We start from the raw sequence: 17,067 nt of genomic DNA, 5'->3' as shown, positions 1-17,067 counted from the left end.
CACCGCCGCGCCGGCAGCTGCTCACAGCCGAACCGGAACTGCTTCGGGAGGCGAGGCCCTACCGGCCGGGAACGGGGTTCTACCGGCAGGGGGCGGGGCCCACACTGGAAAGGACGCGAGGCTCCAGATGGGCCGGACTGGAGAACCGAGAAGTTGCCGCGGGGGAGCCAGAGGGCGCATGCGTCATGCCGAGGGCCAAAGTGAGAGTAGGAAGCGGGGCTAGCGGAGCGGGGGCGGGGCCTGTGGAATCAGTAAAAGGGGTTAGGGCCTAGAAGGAGGTAATCCTAATTCCTCTGGAGAGAGCCAGCTCTTCTCCAATAGCCAGCCACCAATGATAATTGTTATAATTTATTGCCCACTTCCTCTTTGACAGCGTCTATGCCAAATGCCATATAAACATCTCATTTAATCCTTGTGCTAAGGCCAGGCGTAGAAGCTCACGCCTGTAATCCCAGCACTTTGGGAGTCTGAGGCGGGTGGATCACCTGAAGTCAGAAGTTCGAGACCAGCCTGGCCAGCATGGTGAAACTTCATCTCTACTAAAAATACAAAAATTAGCCGGGCGTGGTGGCGCATACCTGTAGTCCCAGCTACTCGGGAGGCTGAGGCAGGAGAATCGCTTGAACCCGGGAGGTGGAGGTTGCAATGAGCCGAGATCACGCCGTTGCACTCCAGCCTGGGCGACAAGTGCGAAACTCCATTTCAAAAAAAATAAAAATAAAAATCCTTGTGCTAACTTTGCAAGGGGGATCGTATAGCACAGAAAGGTAAAGAAACACGTTACCTGACATATTGCAAACTGATATTCCAACCCAAATCTAACATCTGATCCTATATTTTCCTCACTCCACCATGCTGCGCCACCCTGAGGGAAGGTCTCCTCCCAAGCCAGGTCTAGCATAGGCATAAACCAAGTCCAGACCCAACTGTAACCTGGACACGAACCCCTCCTTGGCCTTGCCTCCCCACACAGTGCCGGGCTGACTTCAGTGGTTCTGAATGGGATGGACATGAATATAGACTGCTTCCATGGGATGCCCTGGTGTGGCCTTTCCCTTCAAACTGGTCTTAAGGCCAAGGACAGCTGGGAACCTCCCCACTGCAGCCCATACCCTTCCCAGCTCCATCAGGGCTGCTGAGAAGTCACATGACAGAGGGCGAGACATCTCATCTCTTTTGCTGATAGCCAGCTCTGGCAGAAGGACAGGTTGACCTTTCTCAGTTTCTATTTTGGGACCCAAAGCCCTTATAGACAGAGGAATCTCCCTCCCACCCTCAAAATGTTTCTGATGACAGTTGGCCTCTTTGGCTCTCAAAGTCTAGGGCAACACTCACCTCCCTTCTCCCCGTTTGACATACAAGGCCCTCTTCAGCCTTCTCTTCTGAGAAGTCAGCTATGTTCATTACAGGACCATTGTTCAAACCTTCCCCCACTGGCCGGGCATGATGGCTCACACCTGTAATCCCAGTACTTTGGGAGGCCGAGGCAGGCTGATCACTTGAGGTAGGAGTTCAAGAGCAGTCAGACCAACACGGCTGACAAACCCCGTCTCTACTAAAAACACAAAAATTAGTGTGGCATGGTGGTGCACGCCTGTAACCCCAGCTACTCAGGAGGCTAAAGCAGAAGAATCACTTGAACCTGGGAGGTGGTGGTGGCAGTGAGCCAAGATGTCACTGTACTCCAGCCTGGGTGACAGAGGGAGACCCTGTCTAAAAAAACAAACAAACAAAAAACAAACACTTTCCCCCTTCCCCCATGAATCTTGTGGGCACGCTTTAAAAATGAAGCTCTCCATGTCTCTTATCCGTATTTCTCTGACTCTACAACTCAGAAAACTGTCCCTGACCTCCATAATTCAGAGACTCGTCCAACAGACATCCAATCCAGCTCCTACCCGATTTGTGGCCCACCTAGACTGTACACTTCTTTCAGTTCTATCATTCATCCTTGGAACCAGCCACCTCCTCTGCACCCTGGATCTCTACTTTAACTCAGTCCTCATAACCTAATAGCCTTAGGCAGGGCTCTACATCTACTAATTCACAGACGTTTCTAAGCACCTACTGTGTCAGACCCAGCACGTCTTTTGTTTCATTTAATCCTCAAATTCTCTGAGGTAGGTGTGATTATCCTTACTTTACAGATGAAGAAACTGAGGTTCAGGGAGGTAGCTGACTTGCAGAGGTCTCTCTGATTCCATGTTCTCACGGAGTTTGGGGGTGGGGGGAGGCTTAGGGAGGAAAAGGTCTTGTCTGCTCCAGAGGCCCCTTTGACTTGCTGAGTCACTTGCTCCTGTCCCACCTGTCCCTGTCAATCTCTGGGAAGGAGAAATGACACTGGAGAGGCAGAGAGGAGTGACCGCAGAGGCAGAGGGGTGGGCGGGCTGGCCCATGGCTGAGACCTCGCTCCCAGAGCTGGTGGGAGAGGACAAAGCCACGCCTTGCCCCAGCATCCTGGAGCTGGAGGAGCTCCTGAGGGCGGGGAAGTCTTCTTGCAGCCGCGTGGATGAAGTTTGGCCCAACCTTTTCATAGGAGATGCGTGAGTGATAGCTGGCCAAGGGTCATGGGGGTGGGGACAAGGAGAGGCAGTTCTTGGTGGCTTTACCAGACACAGGAGGGTAGAAACAAGGAGAAATAGCTCTGCTCTGACCATCCCAGGCCAGGGACCTTCTCCAGGACCCCAGGGTGCCAAGGACAGTGCAGTGACCAGGTATGGCCACGAGGGGGAGCAGGGACTTCGCCTGCCTGAAAGCAGGGAGTCTCCCAGGAGTCCTGGGAAACATTTCCAGGACAACTGGCAAGTGTAGAGGTATAGGCCTGGGAAATAGTATTTGCAGCATGAGATGAGGTAGACAGAGAGCCCCCTATTTCTGGACCCAGCCTCCCTCCTCTGGATACAGATGGTGGAGAAGCCTGACTGAAGGTGAATCAGAGAAGGTGTTGCCTCTCAACATTTGTAGGCTAGAAGCAGGTATTAGGTGGTAGCCGGTAGAGGACGGATGTGCGTGGGAGGACATGAGGCAAGAAGGGAGGGGCAGCCAGGTTCTAGGGCTGAAGCAATCCCTTCCTTCCTGTCCTGGCCAAGGCAGGAGCAGAGGCCTTGAGGAAGCAGAGAGGGTCTAAAGATCCCCCAACACACGCATACCACCAGTTCTGCCACCAGAAAGTGTGGGGCTCTGGGTATGGGGGTGGAGTCAGACCCCACTTGGAGCTTGCTGGGGTTGGATTCTCTTTGGACCCTGATGGCTCGGTCCCTCTGCAGCAGGGGGCCAGGCAAAGCCTCCCTCCTGGTCCCATGGCTTGGCTGTCATCCAGTGCCCTTCCTGCCCTCCCCAGGGCCACAGCAAACAACCGCTTTGAGCTGTGGAAGCTGGGCATCACCCACGTGCTGAACGCCGCCCACGGGGGCCTCTACTGTCAGGGCGGCCCTGACTTCTACGGCAGCAGTGTGAGCTACCTGGGGGTGCCAGCCCACGACCTCCCTGATTTTGACATCAGTGCCTACTTCTCCTCCGCGGCTGACTTCATCCACCGTGCCCTCAACACGCCTGGGGGTAGGACTTGGGGTCCAAGCCCGTATCCCATCTTGCTCATTCCTGGGGAGGATGCCTCATTTCTTCTCAGTCATCAGTGCCCTCCCATCCCTGGTTTTTAAAAATCCTCTGCTTAGGCCGGACACAGTGGCTCATGCTTGTAATCCTAGCACTTTGGGAGGCCAAGGTGGGTGGATCATCTGAGGTCAGGAGTTCAAGACCAGCCTGGCCAACACGGTGAAACCTCATCTCTACTAAAAATACAAATATTAGCCGGGCATGGTGGCACACACCTATAATCTCAGCTACTCGGGAGGCTGAGGCAGGAGAATTGCTTGAACACAGGGCAGGGGGAGGTTGCAGTGAGCCGATATCATGCCACTTCACTCTAGCCTGGGCAAAAGGGTGAAATCCATCTGCCCCCCCCCCCGAAAAAAAGTTCTCTGCTTAGTGCTCCAGCATTTTATCAAACCCTATTCCTTCCCAGATGGGGAAACTGAGGCCTGGAATACAAGGTCATGCCATGAGTTAGGAGCAACCCTAAGGCTGAAAGCCATTTCTCCCAAACAGCAGAATAGCTCTTTCTCTGCAACACTCAGCTTTGGGAAAGCACCATTTGGTACCTAGATGTCTGCCCCAAAGTACTTCTTTTATTCCTTTTTTTTTTCTGAGACAGAGTCTCAGTGCTACCCAGGCTAGAGTGCAGTGGCACAATCTTGGCCCCTCCATCTCCTGGGTTCAACCTCTGCCTCCCGACTTCAAGCAATTCTCGTGCCTCAGCCTCCCAAGTAGCTGGGACTACAGGCATCTGCCATCACACCCAGCTAAGTTTTGTATTTTAGCAGAGACAGGGTTTCACCATGTTAGCGAGGCTGGTCTCGAACTCCTGACCTCAAGTGATCTGTCTGCCTCGGCCTCCCAAAGTGCTGGGATTACAGGCATGAGCCACCGCACCCGCCCCTCAAAGTACTTTTAACTAGAAAGAAATGTATCTTCAAATACTCAGGATACAGCATAGGAGTCCAGGGAGGCTGGTGTCCTGGCTTTGTGTCCATCCTAGAAGACAGCTGTGTCCCTCACTATGTGACCCTGGGCAAGCCAGTGTCCCTCTCTGGACTTCAGTTTCCTCATCTATGTGACAAGAATGACAAGATTACAGCTCACATGACTTTTTAGTATCCAAAGCACTTTGACATTCTTTTGTTCTTTGTCCATTCATTCACCAGCTATTTACTAAGTATCCACTATGTGCCTGGCACTGAGCTAAATAAATACTGGGAATCCAGACTTTAAGAAGCAGGGTCCTTGCCCTCTTAGAACTGGTGGAAAGACAGCCAAATTGTGAATAGTATAGTGAGAGCTACGCATAAGAGTGGGCCAGTGTGGAGGGCTCTGGGAGCACACGGCGGGGGTGCTGAGCCTAGAGGATCAGTAAGAAGGGGGGACTTCCCTCTACAAAAGTATTCATGGGTCATATGCAAAAAAGATGAGCTGCTCTGTGATTCAAGCAATACTTTGAGCGGTCAAGAAAGCCTGTGGAGGAAGCCATGTCTCAGCCGAAACCTGGTGGATGAGTAGTAGAAGTTAGTCAGACCGAGACTAGGGGAAACAATTTGCAGGTATTTGGAATAGCATGTGGTAAGGCTGGAGGTCAGAAAACATGGCAGCCTCAAGGAACTGCAAGTTCCTCCATTTTTCCTCGAGCTGAAGGTGGGGGAGGGACAGTCTAAGATGAGGCGACAGGGGCCAGCTCTTGAAGGGTCTTAACAAGCTATGTTAAAAAGGTTAGGAGGCCAGGAGAGGTGGCTCACACCTGTAATCCCAGCACTTTGGGAGGCCAAGACAGGCGGATCACGAGATCAGGAGATCGAGACCATCCTGGCTAACACGGTGAAACCCTGTGTCTACTAAAACATACAAAAAAATTAGCCAGACCTGGTGGCAGGTGCCTGTAGTCCCAGCTATTCGGGAGGCTGAGGCAGGAGAATGGCATAAACCCGGGAGGCAGAGCTTGCAGTGAGTTGAGATCGCGCCACTGCACTCCAGCCTGGGCAACAGAGTGAGACTCCATCTCAAAAAATAAAAAATAAAAATAAAAAATAAATAAAAATAAAAAATAAATTTAAAAGAAAGGAAAGAAAGAAAAGAAAAAAAAATTCGGACCCTATCCCAAAGGCAGGCAGAACAGGTATTGATCTACCCATTTTACCGATCAGGAAACTGAGGTTCATAAAGGCTGAGTGACTTGCTCAGGATCACAAAGTATACCCAAGGCAGGGTAGGAAAGGAACTTGGGTTCCCATCCCAGCCCGTGGGTGGGCCGGCTGGTGGGAAAGGGTTTTTCACCAGGATGTCTTCCTCAGCCAAGGTCCTGGTGCACTGTGTGGTGGGCGTGAGCCGCTCCGCCACGCTAGTCCTGGCCTACCTCATGCTGCACCAGCGGCTCTCCCTGCGCCAGGCGGTGATCACTGTGAGGCAGCACCGATGGGTCTTCCCCAACCGAGGCTTCCTGCACCAGCTCTGCAGGCTGGACCAGCAACTGCGGGGTGCCGGCCAGAGCTGAGGGGCCAGGTGAGGCCTCGGGGGGCGAAGCTGGATGTGGTTGGCAGGAAGAGGCCAGGTGAGGGCCTGGCCTGCGGACATAGGATTGGGTTCTTGCAGGATTGGTTGGCAGGGCTGCATGTGGCTGGAAGTGAGGATTAAACGGGGCCTGGCCCTCTCCCCAAACTGCTAGGTTCCCTTCACCTACCCAAGGTCTCACCCAAGGGCCCGGCCGAGGCAGTTCTCCTGTAGGACCCCCAACCCATCTCCCCCACCCTACTTGGATCCTTCAGACCCCAAAGAGAAGAGGAGGACTAGGATGTGAGGGCGTGGAAAGCGTAAAATGGAAGAGGGGAGACTTTCCTACCTGGTCTTGAGGCCAACCTGCCCTGCCTCAGCTGAAAGCTTGTGGGGGCTCCCCTACATCTCACCGAGGCATCTGCATAGCCAGCCTGGACCCTCCTGAACCTCCACATCCCCTTCCCCCTAGGTCTGGACCCCAGGTACAATGCCGCAGAGAAAACCTTCCAGACTTAGCTAATTCTCATCAGTGAGCTAAGGCCAGGCCTCCACGGCAGCTCCCCACCCAGCAGGGCCTGCCTCCACCTCTGCTTCCCCTACAACTCCTTCTCTGTCTCGCCTCAAACCTGTCTTTGGCTGTCCCCACCACCCCACGCCACAGACAGGCTGCCATTTGGGGGTGGGTGACTGGCCTGGGCATGCTTGGGAGCTGGAACAGCAGCAGTTTTTTCCTCCCAGAAGCCTCCCAGGGCAGGGCCTAACTCTCTCCCTGTCTCCCACCCCTAAGAGTGGTTCCTATCTCTGAAGGCATAGCCAGCCCAACCAGAAGGGAGGCCCTTCAGCAGCATTGACCCCTTCCCATGGGCTGGCTGGAGGGAATTAGGGAAGGATCAAGGGCTAAGTTTAGAGTTTGGGGGTGAGCGTGATAAGAAACTTTGGGTTATAGCTGGGCTTGAGATTGGCCTGCCGCCAAGCTGTGGCATGGAGCTCTATGGGTAGAAGGTCTGAAGGGGGCATGTTTTCCGTGGAATGGCAAATTCCCAGCTTGCTCTCTCTCCTCTAGACAGGACCCCGGAACCTGGCAGAGCAGCAGATCTCAGACCATGCCCAGTCACCCCTCTCCCTCAGCCTGGGGCCTTAGGCTCCCTGACCTCTGACCTCAGCATCTTTCCCATCAGGCAACTGACTTTGGGGGAGTTGGATAGGCAGGGGTATAGCATTGCACAATTCATGGAGGTGTCATCCACCAAACTGTGCAACTGGAGGCCCCAGGAGTTATGCAGTGTGTAGCCTGTGCAGCCGTACGCAGTAGCTCTGGGTCTGGGGACTCTGAAAGATAAGGGGCCGATGGGGAGAGGTCATCTCTGTCCCTAAGCCATGGATATCAAATCTACCTCCTCATCTCTCCCAGCAGCTGCACTCATTGACCTTATGCACAGGGCTTAAGGCAGAAGCAGGTTTAGGTGACAGCTCTTACCCCTGCCTCAACAAGTCCCAGCCAGCCTGGGCCTTGGTTCACCTGCCTGTAACACAGAACTCATCTCTCTTCCAGAGCTGGTCCTTACTCCCTGCCATGGGGCTCTGCCAATTTGCCACCCTGGCACTGGTCCTTCTGGTGCTGCTGGAGGCTCTGGCCCAGGCGGACACACAGAAGATGGTGGGAGCGCAGCGTGGAGTCCGCCCTAGAGCCTGCTACTCCATCCGGCTCCTCCTGGCGCCTGCACCCCCTCTCCGCCACTGTCTTTGGCCTCCACAGGTGGGAGTGGGCTCCCCTCTCAGCCAAGCCCTCAGGCGTCTTGGCCAGGGATCCCAGGTTCCCTGGGAAAGTGGGGAGGGCAGGAGAGAGGAAGGGGGTTTCAGGTATTTGTGATAGCTGTTGGCCACAGCTGCCTCCAGCAGCTCCCCTCAGGGTTCAGGGAGCCCCAGGAGGGGCTGAGCCTTAGCTCCCTGAAGCTCAGACCTCAGAGCCCCAGCGCAGGTGTGGCTGCAGGCATGGGTGTGCCCTGTCCCCATCATCTGGGAGTGCAAGTGGGAGAATAGTATCAAGGTATGGGTGTATGACAAAGGTCTGTGGATGACAGAGAAGGTTCCTAATGGGCCCAATTGAAGGTCCTAGCTGACCACAGTTAGCAGAGGAGAGACCTAAAAGACCATCTCTCTGGCCTCAGGGGACAGCGGGGCCTGGGTATCCCTGCCTTTTGGGTTGGGGGAGGAGCTTGGCAGAGGGTGGGAGTGGCCCTGGACACATTGCTTCTGTCTGCAGCCCAGGGCTGTCTGCAGACCTGCTCTACACCTGTGTCTGTGTGTGGGCCTGCGCCGCTTCCCTCGGCCTGAGTCTTCTAGGTCTTTATCCTGGACCTGTCCCATCAGCCTTGGCCCCTAACTGAGGGCCCCTGGACCTGGGTTCTGCTGTTGGCAATGCCACCAGTTTACATGTGATTTTTGGCTAGTCTCTTCACTGTCCTCCTCCACAGAACATCTTTCCAGCTTGAACTTTCTGCTCTTCTTCCATAATACCCTTGAAGGCCAAGGGAAAGGGTCTCACTCCAGTTGCGTAGCCTGGAGTGCAGTGGCATAGTCAGGGATTAGGGCTCACTGCAGCCTTGACTGCCTGGGCTCAGGTAATTCTCCCACCTGAGCTTCCCGAATAGATGGGACTACAAGCATGTGCCACCACAAGCAGCTAATTTTTTTTATTTTTATTTTTTGAGACGGAGTCTCGCTCTTGTTGCCCAGGCTAAAGTGCAATGGCGTGATCTCACCTCACCGCAACCCCCGCCTCCTGGGTTCAAGTGATTCTCCTGCCTCCAAGTGATTCTCCTGCCTCAGGCTCCCGAGTAGCTGGGATTACAGGCATGCACCACCATGCCAGCTAATTTTGTTTTTAGTAGAGACAGGTTTTCTCCATGTTGGTCAGACTGTTCTCGAACTCCCAACCTCAGGTGATCCACCCACCTTGGCCTCCCAAAGTGCTGGGATTACAGGCATGAGCCACCGCGACTGGCCCAACTGGCTAATTTTTTGTATTTTTAGTAGAGACAGGGTCTGGCCATATTGCCTAGACTGGTCTCGAACTCCTGGACTCAAGCAATCCTCCCACCTCAGCCTCCCAAAGTGTCGGGATTATAGACGTTAGCCACTTTCGCCGGCCAAGAGACCTTTTAAAATGCTTTATTTGATCTTCCTTCTCCTACTGTCAACATACATGTACACAATATGCCACAGTCAGACCTGGGCTGAGCTGCCTTGATTCTTAGCAGTGCTGGAATAGAGGCCTGGGCCTGGAAGGAAAGGTGCCTGGCTAGGCTTGGCACTGGTCATGCCATGGAACCAGTGGACAAGTTGGGAGTGGCAGGGGAGGCTGGAAGAGGGGAGTAGACAGCATGCTTTATAATTAAACTCAAATCAAAAAATAGAAACAGCATCAAGTGTGCGGAGACAGGCGGCTGAAAGCCGGCAGCACAAACTGCCCGTCAGAGAAGTGCACAGCCCGGGCCAGATACTCCCACAGGTGGGTGAGTGCCCCTAATTTGGGGGGTAGGGTGTGGTCTCTGAGCATGCTGGGTAATGAGGGCCAGGACACTTGTGCCTGTGTGGGGAAGGGTGGGGGTTGGGTTGGGTGGAGAACTGACTGGGTCAGAGATGAAGGTGCAGACAAAGTATAGTAAAGTCAGAAAGACCTGGGCTTGAATCCTGACTCCCACATCAATTGGCTGTGTGACTCTGGATGTGTTGCTTAACCTCTCTGAGTCTCGGTTTCTTCATCTGTAAAATGGGGATGATAATATTGCCTGTTCCATAAAGGCACTGTGAGGATTCAGTGAGAAAATGTAAGCGCCTAGCTCTGTCTGACACATCCTTGATGAGTGCTAAATAGACCAATTATTGCTGGACAGAGGAAGAAACATTAAGAAATACAGAGACAGAGAAGAAACCTCACTGTCCCGTAGGGAAGTTACCCTCCACCCAGGATATGGCTGGGGCTAGAAAGGGTAAGAGTAGTTATAGTAGTGGTAATAATAGTAAGATGCACCATTTATTGGGCATCTACCATGAGACAGACCCTGTGGGAGGTGCTTTACATTAATTATTACATGGAATTCTCACAGCATCCTCACTGAAGAAACTGGCTCAGTAAAGACCACATAGATGCAACTACCAGACCTGAGAATTCTGCCCAGGTCTGCCCTCCCCAAGGTCCGCAGGCTGAGCGCAGAGACCCACAGCTCTTACCCACTGGCGCCACACACCACCCTTCTGCAGGCCTTCTTCCCCACACTCCTCACTGGTCCTGCCCTGAGATCTCCAGCCCCACGTGGCCTGTGGCCACACTCCTGTCTGGCCTCCCTGGAGTGGAGTCAGAAAGGATGGGCAGGAAGAAAGTCCAGGGGACCATCTGAAGCTGCAGCTGAGAGGTGGATGGCAAAGAGCTGCCCCCTGCCCCAAGGAAGCCTGTGCCTCTGCCTGATGTCGTGGGCACGCAGAGCAGTGTCATGGGAGGCTGCAAAGGCACATGAGCTTCCTGGGGGGGGGATGGGAGACAGAGGCAAATGGGGGAGCTACCCAGGGAGGAGAGATGCAAAGACAGAAAACAAGTGCATGGACTTGCAACCAGCAGCAGCACAGGAGCAGGCCAGGAAAAGCCCTGCCTACAGAGGCAGCTGCTCTGCTGAGCGGGGGAGGCAGGAAGAGGGAGAAGAGGAGCACGAGACCAGGGAGAGAAGGAGGGCTGCAGGGAGTGGGAGGGGAGCCCGGTCAGGCCCTGGCCCTGCTGGACATTGGGCCTGTGCCTCACCCGGCTGGGTCCGAGGAGACATGGAAGGTAATGTCAGGTGGGGCCCTCCGAAGACTGTTTCGGGTCTCAGAAACCTGCGGAGCTGCCACAATCACCGACTTCCCCTCCCTGGGAGGGCCTGGGGCTTAAAGGACGAGTCCCTGGGCGGGTGGCTGGGCCTGACTCTGACTGAGGGGCTGGGCTGGGTCCCAGTGGGTTAGAGTGGCCAGGCGGGGCAACACCCTGAGCATCGGGAGCGAGGCATTAGGTGGAGCCTGACCAGGAGTAGCGCTAAGTCCAGGGGAGAGCCCCGTTCTTCAGACCTGGGCGTAGGTCCCCTCGGAGGCAGAGGCACGCACTGTGGCCTACCAGCCCCCAAATCCTTCTCCCCTCTGGAGCCTCCTGGGGGTGGGGCCTGGCTGCCTGCTCCCTGGCACGGCTGGGCTGCGAGACACCCATTGGCCACAGGGGGGCAGCCTCACCCCATGCCAAGCTCCACAGGCCTGAGTCTGGTGCCCGTCCCACTTCCCAAAGCCCCATCTCCCTACCTGATGGCTCCAGACCAGTGTGGCTGTTTGACTCCCCTGGGGCCTGAGGGCTTCCCCCACTCCACCACACTACACTGCGCTCTGCCCTGCAGTGACCGCACATCCAGACCCTCCTCTGTCATTCTCGGGTCAGACGCCCAGAGCATCCTGAAAGTTAAGTTCAGGATCCCTAGCAGGGGAAGATAAACTGTGGTCCAGATCAGGGCAAAGACTTGCTTGTGACCACAGAAAGTCATGGCAGAGTCCCGGGGAAGCCAGGCTCTCCTCGCTGCCTCAGAAGTTCTCTTCCCACCTCTTCAGGTAGCCTCCCATCTTCATGGGGGGTTATGGAACCAAGGGTCTTCAATCCCAAAGAGATACCAAGCAGAGAGGAGACCTGGGCATTTAGAGGGACTGGAGAGCCCACCGCAGTCCACAAGGCCTCAGTCAGCTCTCAGACCCCACCCCCATGGGCGCCCCAGCCAGCACCTGGAATTCTAGCCGCTTCACAGTGTTTGTGTTCTGGGCGGAACCTGCCCAGCCTTGTTCCACTCAGGCAGAGTCCTGCCCCTGCACCCACTCCCCCATTCCTGGCCCCAGACCATGCCCCAGGTAGGTGGCAGGCCACTCAGCCGCCTGGAGAGGTCACAGTGGGGGATGAGGAGGACACCTGGGTCTTCACTTCCGCCTTGCCCGACAGCCTCCCACTGGGTGAGCCTGGCCAAGCCGGAAGCCTCCTAGGTGCCCGTTTCTCTTTCTGGTCCTGGCACTGCCTACCAAAGGGAAAAGATGTTCTTCCCAGTATGCACCTTCCCTAGTCACTGGTCCAGGGGATCAGGGGCAGTTAGCAAAGACAGGTCCCCCTCTCCAACACGGCACCAGGCCCATATTCTGGTGCCGCTGAAAATCCAGCTCCGCAGGGTCCCTGACTCCTTCAGCCAGCAGATGCCTGAAACAAGCCACCTGACCCGGGTGGGACCTGATATCCAGCGCTGGCCTGAGTCGTGGGGGTAAGGAGGAAAACCCGGGGCCTATAGGCAGGTGTGTGGTTCAGCAGCACCAGGCCCCCTTGAGAAAAAAGGGGGGCTAGTGACCACTCTCTGGAGGCCCCGAAGATGGTAACTGAAAGGCTTGGGGATGGACTAAAACCCCAGCCTTGCTACTTATGAGCCGTATGGCTTTGGGCGTCACTTTTAAAACATTCTGAGCTTTAGCTTCCTCCTGGGTAAAATAGGAGCCGACATCCCACGAGTGAGACATCAGGTTTTTTGTTGTTGAGACGGAGTCTCACTCTGTCGCCCAGGCTGGAGTGCAGTGGTATGATCTCGGCTCACTGCAACCTCTGCCTCACAGGTTCAAGAGGTTCTCCTGCCTTAGCCTCCCGAGTAGCTGGGACTACAGGAGTGGACCACCACACCTGGCTAATTTTTGTATTTGTGGTAGAGACAGGGTTTTGCCACATTGGCCAGGCTGGTCTTGAACTCCTGACCTCAGGGGTTCTGCCTGCCTCGGCCTCCCAAAGTGCAGGGATTACAGGCATGAGCCACCGTGCCCAGCCAGAGGCATCAGGCTTATAAGAGGCATTAGCTCATTCCATGTGGAGATGCTAACAAATACCAGTTCACAGCCCTAGCCTCTTACCTGGAGATGGGCTCTGATCTCCGAGTCCCTGAAAGTGGGAGGGGACAGGAGTCTGAGGATGAGTACTGGAAGTAGCAGGTGAGGGGGCTTGAGAGGTCACAGTGGGGGATGAGGAGGACACCTGGGTCTTCACTTCCGCCTTGCCTGACAGCTGCTTAGGTTAGTGGGGCGGGGGGTGCCCTGAGAGCCACAGCCATCTGTGCCCTGAAAGCCACAGCTTTCATCCCTACAAAGTCCAAGCTGACTTAGGGGTGAGATCTGCACTGACTAGTGCCACAAATAGGGAACTCCAAGGGCCCCTTGGCCAAAGCTTCATACAGCTGCAGCTCAGCAGAGGGCAGGAGAGAGGTCTGCCCAGCTCCACAGCAGTGACAAAAGATCGATTCCCTTGTTCCCTAGGGAAGGGTTCTAGGCCCCAGCCCCAGCTGAGCTTGTTAATACCTCATGTGAAATAGCTGAGGCCCTTCCCGCAGCATCCCCGTGGCACCTGGGTACTGCACCATGGGCTTCCCCATCAGCTGGATCCACCCTCCAGGAGCCTGCCTCCAGCCACTGCGGTGTCCACTCTGTTCCAGGATGGACTCCCTGCAGAAGCAGGACCTCCGGAGGCCCAAGATCCACGGGGCAGTCCGGGCATCCCCCTACCAGCCGCCCACGTTGGCTTCGCTACAGCGTTTGCTGTGGGTCCGTCAGGCTGCCATGCTGAACCACATCGACGAGGTCTGGCCCAGCCTCTTCCTGGGAGATGCGTGAGTAAGACCCACATTAGGAGTGGGGGTGGCAGAAAGGTGTGAGGTTCACACGGGAATGAGGGCATGAGCCTCTCCCAGAGCCCTCCAGGGCAGAGGTGGCACCCTTGCCTCCCACCGTCTCTTTCCCTATTTTTCTTTCCTTTTATATTATTACTGCTTTTAACTGTGGAACTAGAATGCACATAAGAAAAGGGCACAGGGCCGGGTGCGGTGGCTCATGCCTGTAATCCCAGCACTTTGGGAGGCCGAGACAGGTGGATCACTTGAGGTCAGGAGTTCGAGACCAGCCTGGCCAACATTGTGAAACCTCATCTCTACTGAAAATACAAAAAATTAGCCAGGCATGGTGGTGGAGACCTGTAATCGCAGCTACTCAGGAGGCTGAGGCAGGAGAATCACTTGAATCCGAGAAGCGGAGGTTGCAGTAAGCTGAGATCGCACCATTGCATTCCAGCCTGGGCAATAAGAGCGAGACTCTGTGTCAAAAAAGAAAAAAAAGGAAAAAAGAAATGTGCACAGAGCATGTATGAACAGCTTCATCACCCAGTGAAGAAAAAGGATATTACTTGTCTCCCAGAAGCCCCTACTGAATTTTTCTCATTATAACTTTTCTATTCTCTGTGGTTAATCACTGTCTGTTGAATTAATTATTTCCCTGTTTTTCTTTAAAGTTTTACCACCTATATACCTAAACAGTGTAGTCAGTTTCACCTGCTGTTTAAAATTTTATGAGTGGAATCATATTGTGTGTGTTTTGTGCCTGGCATCTTTTGCTCAAATTTGTGAGTCACCCACGTTGTTATGTGTATCTGCAGTTCATTCATATTTTCACTGCTGGAGATTTCATTATATGATTATGCCACAGTTTATCCATTTTACTGAATATGGACATTTGAATTGTTTCCACTTTTTGACTATTATGAACAATGATCCTAGTAATATTTCATCTTAAAATTTTTATTTATTTATTTAGAGAGAAGATCTCTCTCTGTTGCCTAGGCTGGAGTGCAGGGATTATCATCATTCACTGCAACCTCAAATTCCTAGGCTCAGCAGTTCTCCTGCCTCAGCCTCTCAAGTAGCTGGGAATACAGGTGTGCACCACCACACCTAGCGAATTTTTCTTTTTTTTGAGGCGGAGTCTCACTCTGCCACCCAGGCTGGAGTATAGTAGTGCAATCTTCACTCACTGCAGCCTCAACCTCCCAGGCTCAGGTGATTCTCCCACCTCAGCCTCCCAAGTAGCTGGGACTACTGGCATATGCCTGTAGTCCCAGCTACTCAGGAGGCTGAGTAGCTGGGACTACTGGCATATGCCACCACGCCCAGCTAATTTTTTGTATTTTAGTAGAGACGGGGTGTCACCATGTTGGCCAGGCTGGTCTCAAACTCCTGACCTCAAGTGATCCGCCCACCTCAGTCTGCCAAAGTGCTGGATTTATAGGAATGAGCCACCGCACCCAGCATGAAAAGGAGTCTTAAACTCCAACTGGAGGAGCCCCTTCACCCTGGGCCGATTTGCAGGCTCTTGTCTCTTCCCTTGGTGGGTGGTGGGCGGGGGTGTTTGCAGACTTCAACTCAGCCAGAGCTGCCACAGTGAGATCTACCGCCACCCTCCTAACCCCTTGTGTCCTCCCCTCCAGGTACGCAGCCCGGGACAAGAGCAAGCTGACCCAGCTGGGAATCACCCACGTTGTGAATGCCGCTGCGGGCAAGTTCCAGGTGGACACAGGTGCCAAGTTCTACCGTGGAATGTCCCTGGAGTACTATGGCATCGAGGCAGATGACAACCCCTTCTTTGACCTCAGTGTCTACTTTCTGCCTGTTGCTCGATACATCCGAGCTGCCCTCAGTATTCCCCAAGGTGCACTTCTGGGTCTGGCATGGTGGAGGGTAGAGGGTGCGCTTTAGGACTCTCCATTTTTCCAGTAGCCCTGGTGGGTGGGAGTCCAGAGAGACAACCCCTTTCAGCAACCCTCCCACTCCATGGGGCAAATAGCTACTACCATTCAGTGAGTGTCGCCTTCAGGGACACCCTCGAGGCTAGCAATCACGGACATAACTAAGATCCAGTGTAGTCATCAGCATCACCACATCCCTCCATAAGAGGCCAGGCACTGGGCAGAAGGTATAGAACCCAGCGAAGCTCTTGAGCAGGCTCCTCTACAATGAGTCCTTGGGATAGAGCTGCAGGCACAGGCTAGATGGCAGAACTCAGAGGAGGTAGGTGGACACCCCCTATAATCTGATGCAAACCCAGGGACCTGAGGAATTCAATAAACCCCCTTCCCCTGGCCCAGAGTTGCAAAGAATGCCTGAGGAAGCACCTGGACCTGAAGAAGGCAATCCCAGCTGCTAACCTAAACTCTGCCTCTAACTTGCTATGTGACTTTGAGCCAGCCTTCTCTCTCTGGGCTTCAGTTGCCCCATTTGACAGAGTAGACAGTGTCAGTATTGCAGGATGCTGTAGAGGATGGCCATGGGTGTCTCTTCTTCCCAAAGGGGTGGGTGGTTCAAGGGCAGGTAGCTGATGTTAGCTTGGTTCTCCCCACAGGCCGCGTGCTGGTACACTGTGCCATGGGGATAAGCCGCTCTGCCACGCTTGTCCTGGCCTTCCTCATGATCTACGAGAACATGACGCTGGTAGAGGCCATCCAGACGGTGCAGGCCCACCGCAATATCTGCCCTAACTCAGGCTTCCTCCAGCAGCTCCAGGTTCTGGACAACCGACTGGGGCAGGAGACAGGGCGGCTCTGATCTGGCAGGCGGCCAGGATCCCTGACCCTTGGCCTGACCCCACCAGCCTGGCCCTGGGGACAGCAGGCTCTGCAGTTCCTAGTGACCCTGAGATGTAAACAGCAAGTGGGGGCTGAGGCAGAGGCAGGGATAGCTAGGTGGTGACCTCTTAGCAGGTGAATTTCCCTGACCCAATCCAGAGATTCTTTATGCAAAAGTGAGTTCAGTCCATCTCTATAATAAAATATTCATCATCATAAAGACAGGCGATCTTTTGGTGGTCTGTGGGGCCGTGGCTTACTCTCGGGATGGTCACAAGGTTCCAGATGGCTCGCCAACTCTGATTCAGTGGAATGGCAGCCTTGGGGAGGAGGACAGGTGGGAATAATTTGTGATATCTGCCTTGGGTACAGGAGGAAGGAGTGGTGGTACAAGTGTGAGGATTAGATGACCTCATCCTCATCTTGTCCTCCTCATACCCTCACCCAGGAGTTAGGTTGTCTGATAAAGATCCAAGTTCAATGCATCACCATTCTCT

General features: G+C 54.3%; 1 protein-coding gene across 8 annotated transcripts; it reads left to right on the top strand.

Annotated features, from left to right (window-relative positions):
* Positions 1 to 2,333: 2,333 nt before the first annotated feature.
* Positions 2,334 to 16,794, top strand: DUSP13 (dual specificity phosphatase 13). Of its 8 annotated transcripts, none has more exons than XM_011986015.1 (8): positions 2,357 to 2,543; positions 3,341 to 3,558; positions 5,906 to 6,108; positions 7,652 to 7,855; positions 9,516 to 9,610; positions 13,617 to 13,790; positions 15,437 to 15,657; positions 16,348 to 16,794. In XM_011986015.1, the coding sequence occupies exons 1-8, from the start codon at positions 2,395 to 2,397 to the stop codon at positions 16,548 to 16,550; spliced, it is 1,467 nt and encodes a 488-aa protein (XP_011841405.1). In that variant the 5' UTR covers positions 2,357 to 2,394; the 3' UTR covers positions 16,551 to 16,794. The 8 variants fall into 8 exon arrangements, with proteins under 8 accessions (XP_011841443.1, XP_011841433.1, XP_011841422.1 ...); XM_011986023.1 differs by having other exon boundaries at positions 2,358 to 2,543; positions 5,901 to 6,108; XM_011986053.1 differs by lacking the exon at positions 5,906 to 6,108 and having other exon boundaries at positions 2,334 to 2,543; positions 3,267 to 3,558.
* The last annotated feature ends 273 nt before the right edge of the window (positions 16,795 to 17,067 follow it).

Source organism: Mandrillus leucophaeus, unplaced genomic scaffold (genome assembly GCF_000951045.1).
Source record: "Mandrillus leucophaeus isolate KB7577 unplaced genomic scaffold, Mleu.le_1.0 Scaffold1077, whole genome shotgun sequence".
Lineage (NCBI taxonomy): Eukaryota > Metazoa > Chordata > Mammalia > Primates > Cercopithecidae > Mandrillus > Mandrillus leucophaeus.
Note: the sequence above shows the minus strand (reverse complement) of the source record. Positions and strands in the feature narration are given on the sequence as shown.

Bases quoted from the DNA above. Each gene is read 5' to 3' on its own strand.
- DUSP13 (XM_011986015.1), top strand. From the start codon at position 2,395: ATGGCTGAGACCTCGCTCCCAGAGCTGGTGGGAGAGGACAAAGCCACG. The intron at 9,611-13,616 runs GTGGGTGAGTGC...ACTCTGTTCCAG, and splicing joins CGGGCCAGATACTCCCACAG to GATGGACTCCCTGCAGAAGC. The intron at 13,791-15,436 runs GTGAGTAAGACC...CCTCCCCTCCAG, and splicing joins AGCCTCTTCCTGGGAGATGC to GTACGCAGCCCGGGACAAGA.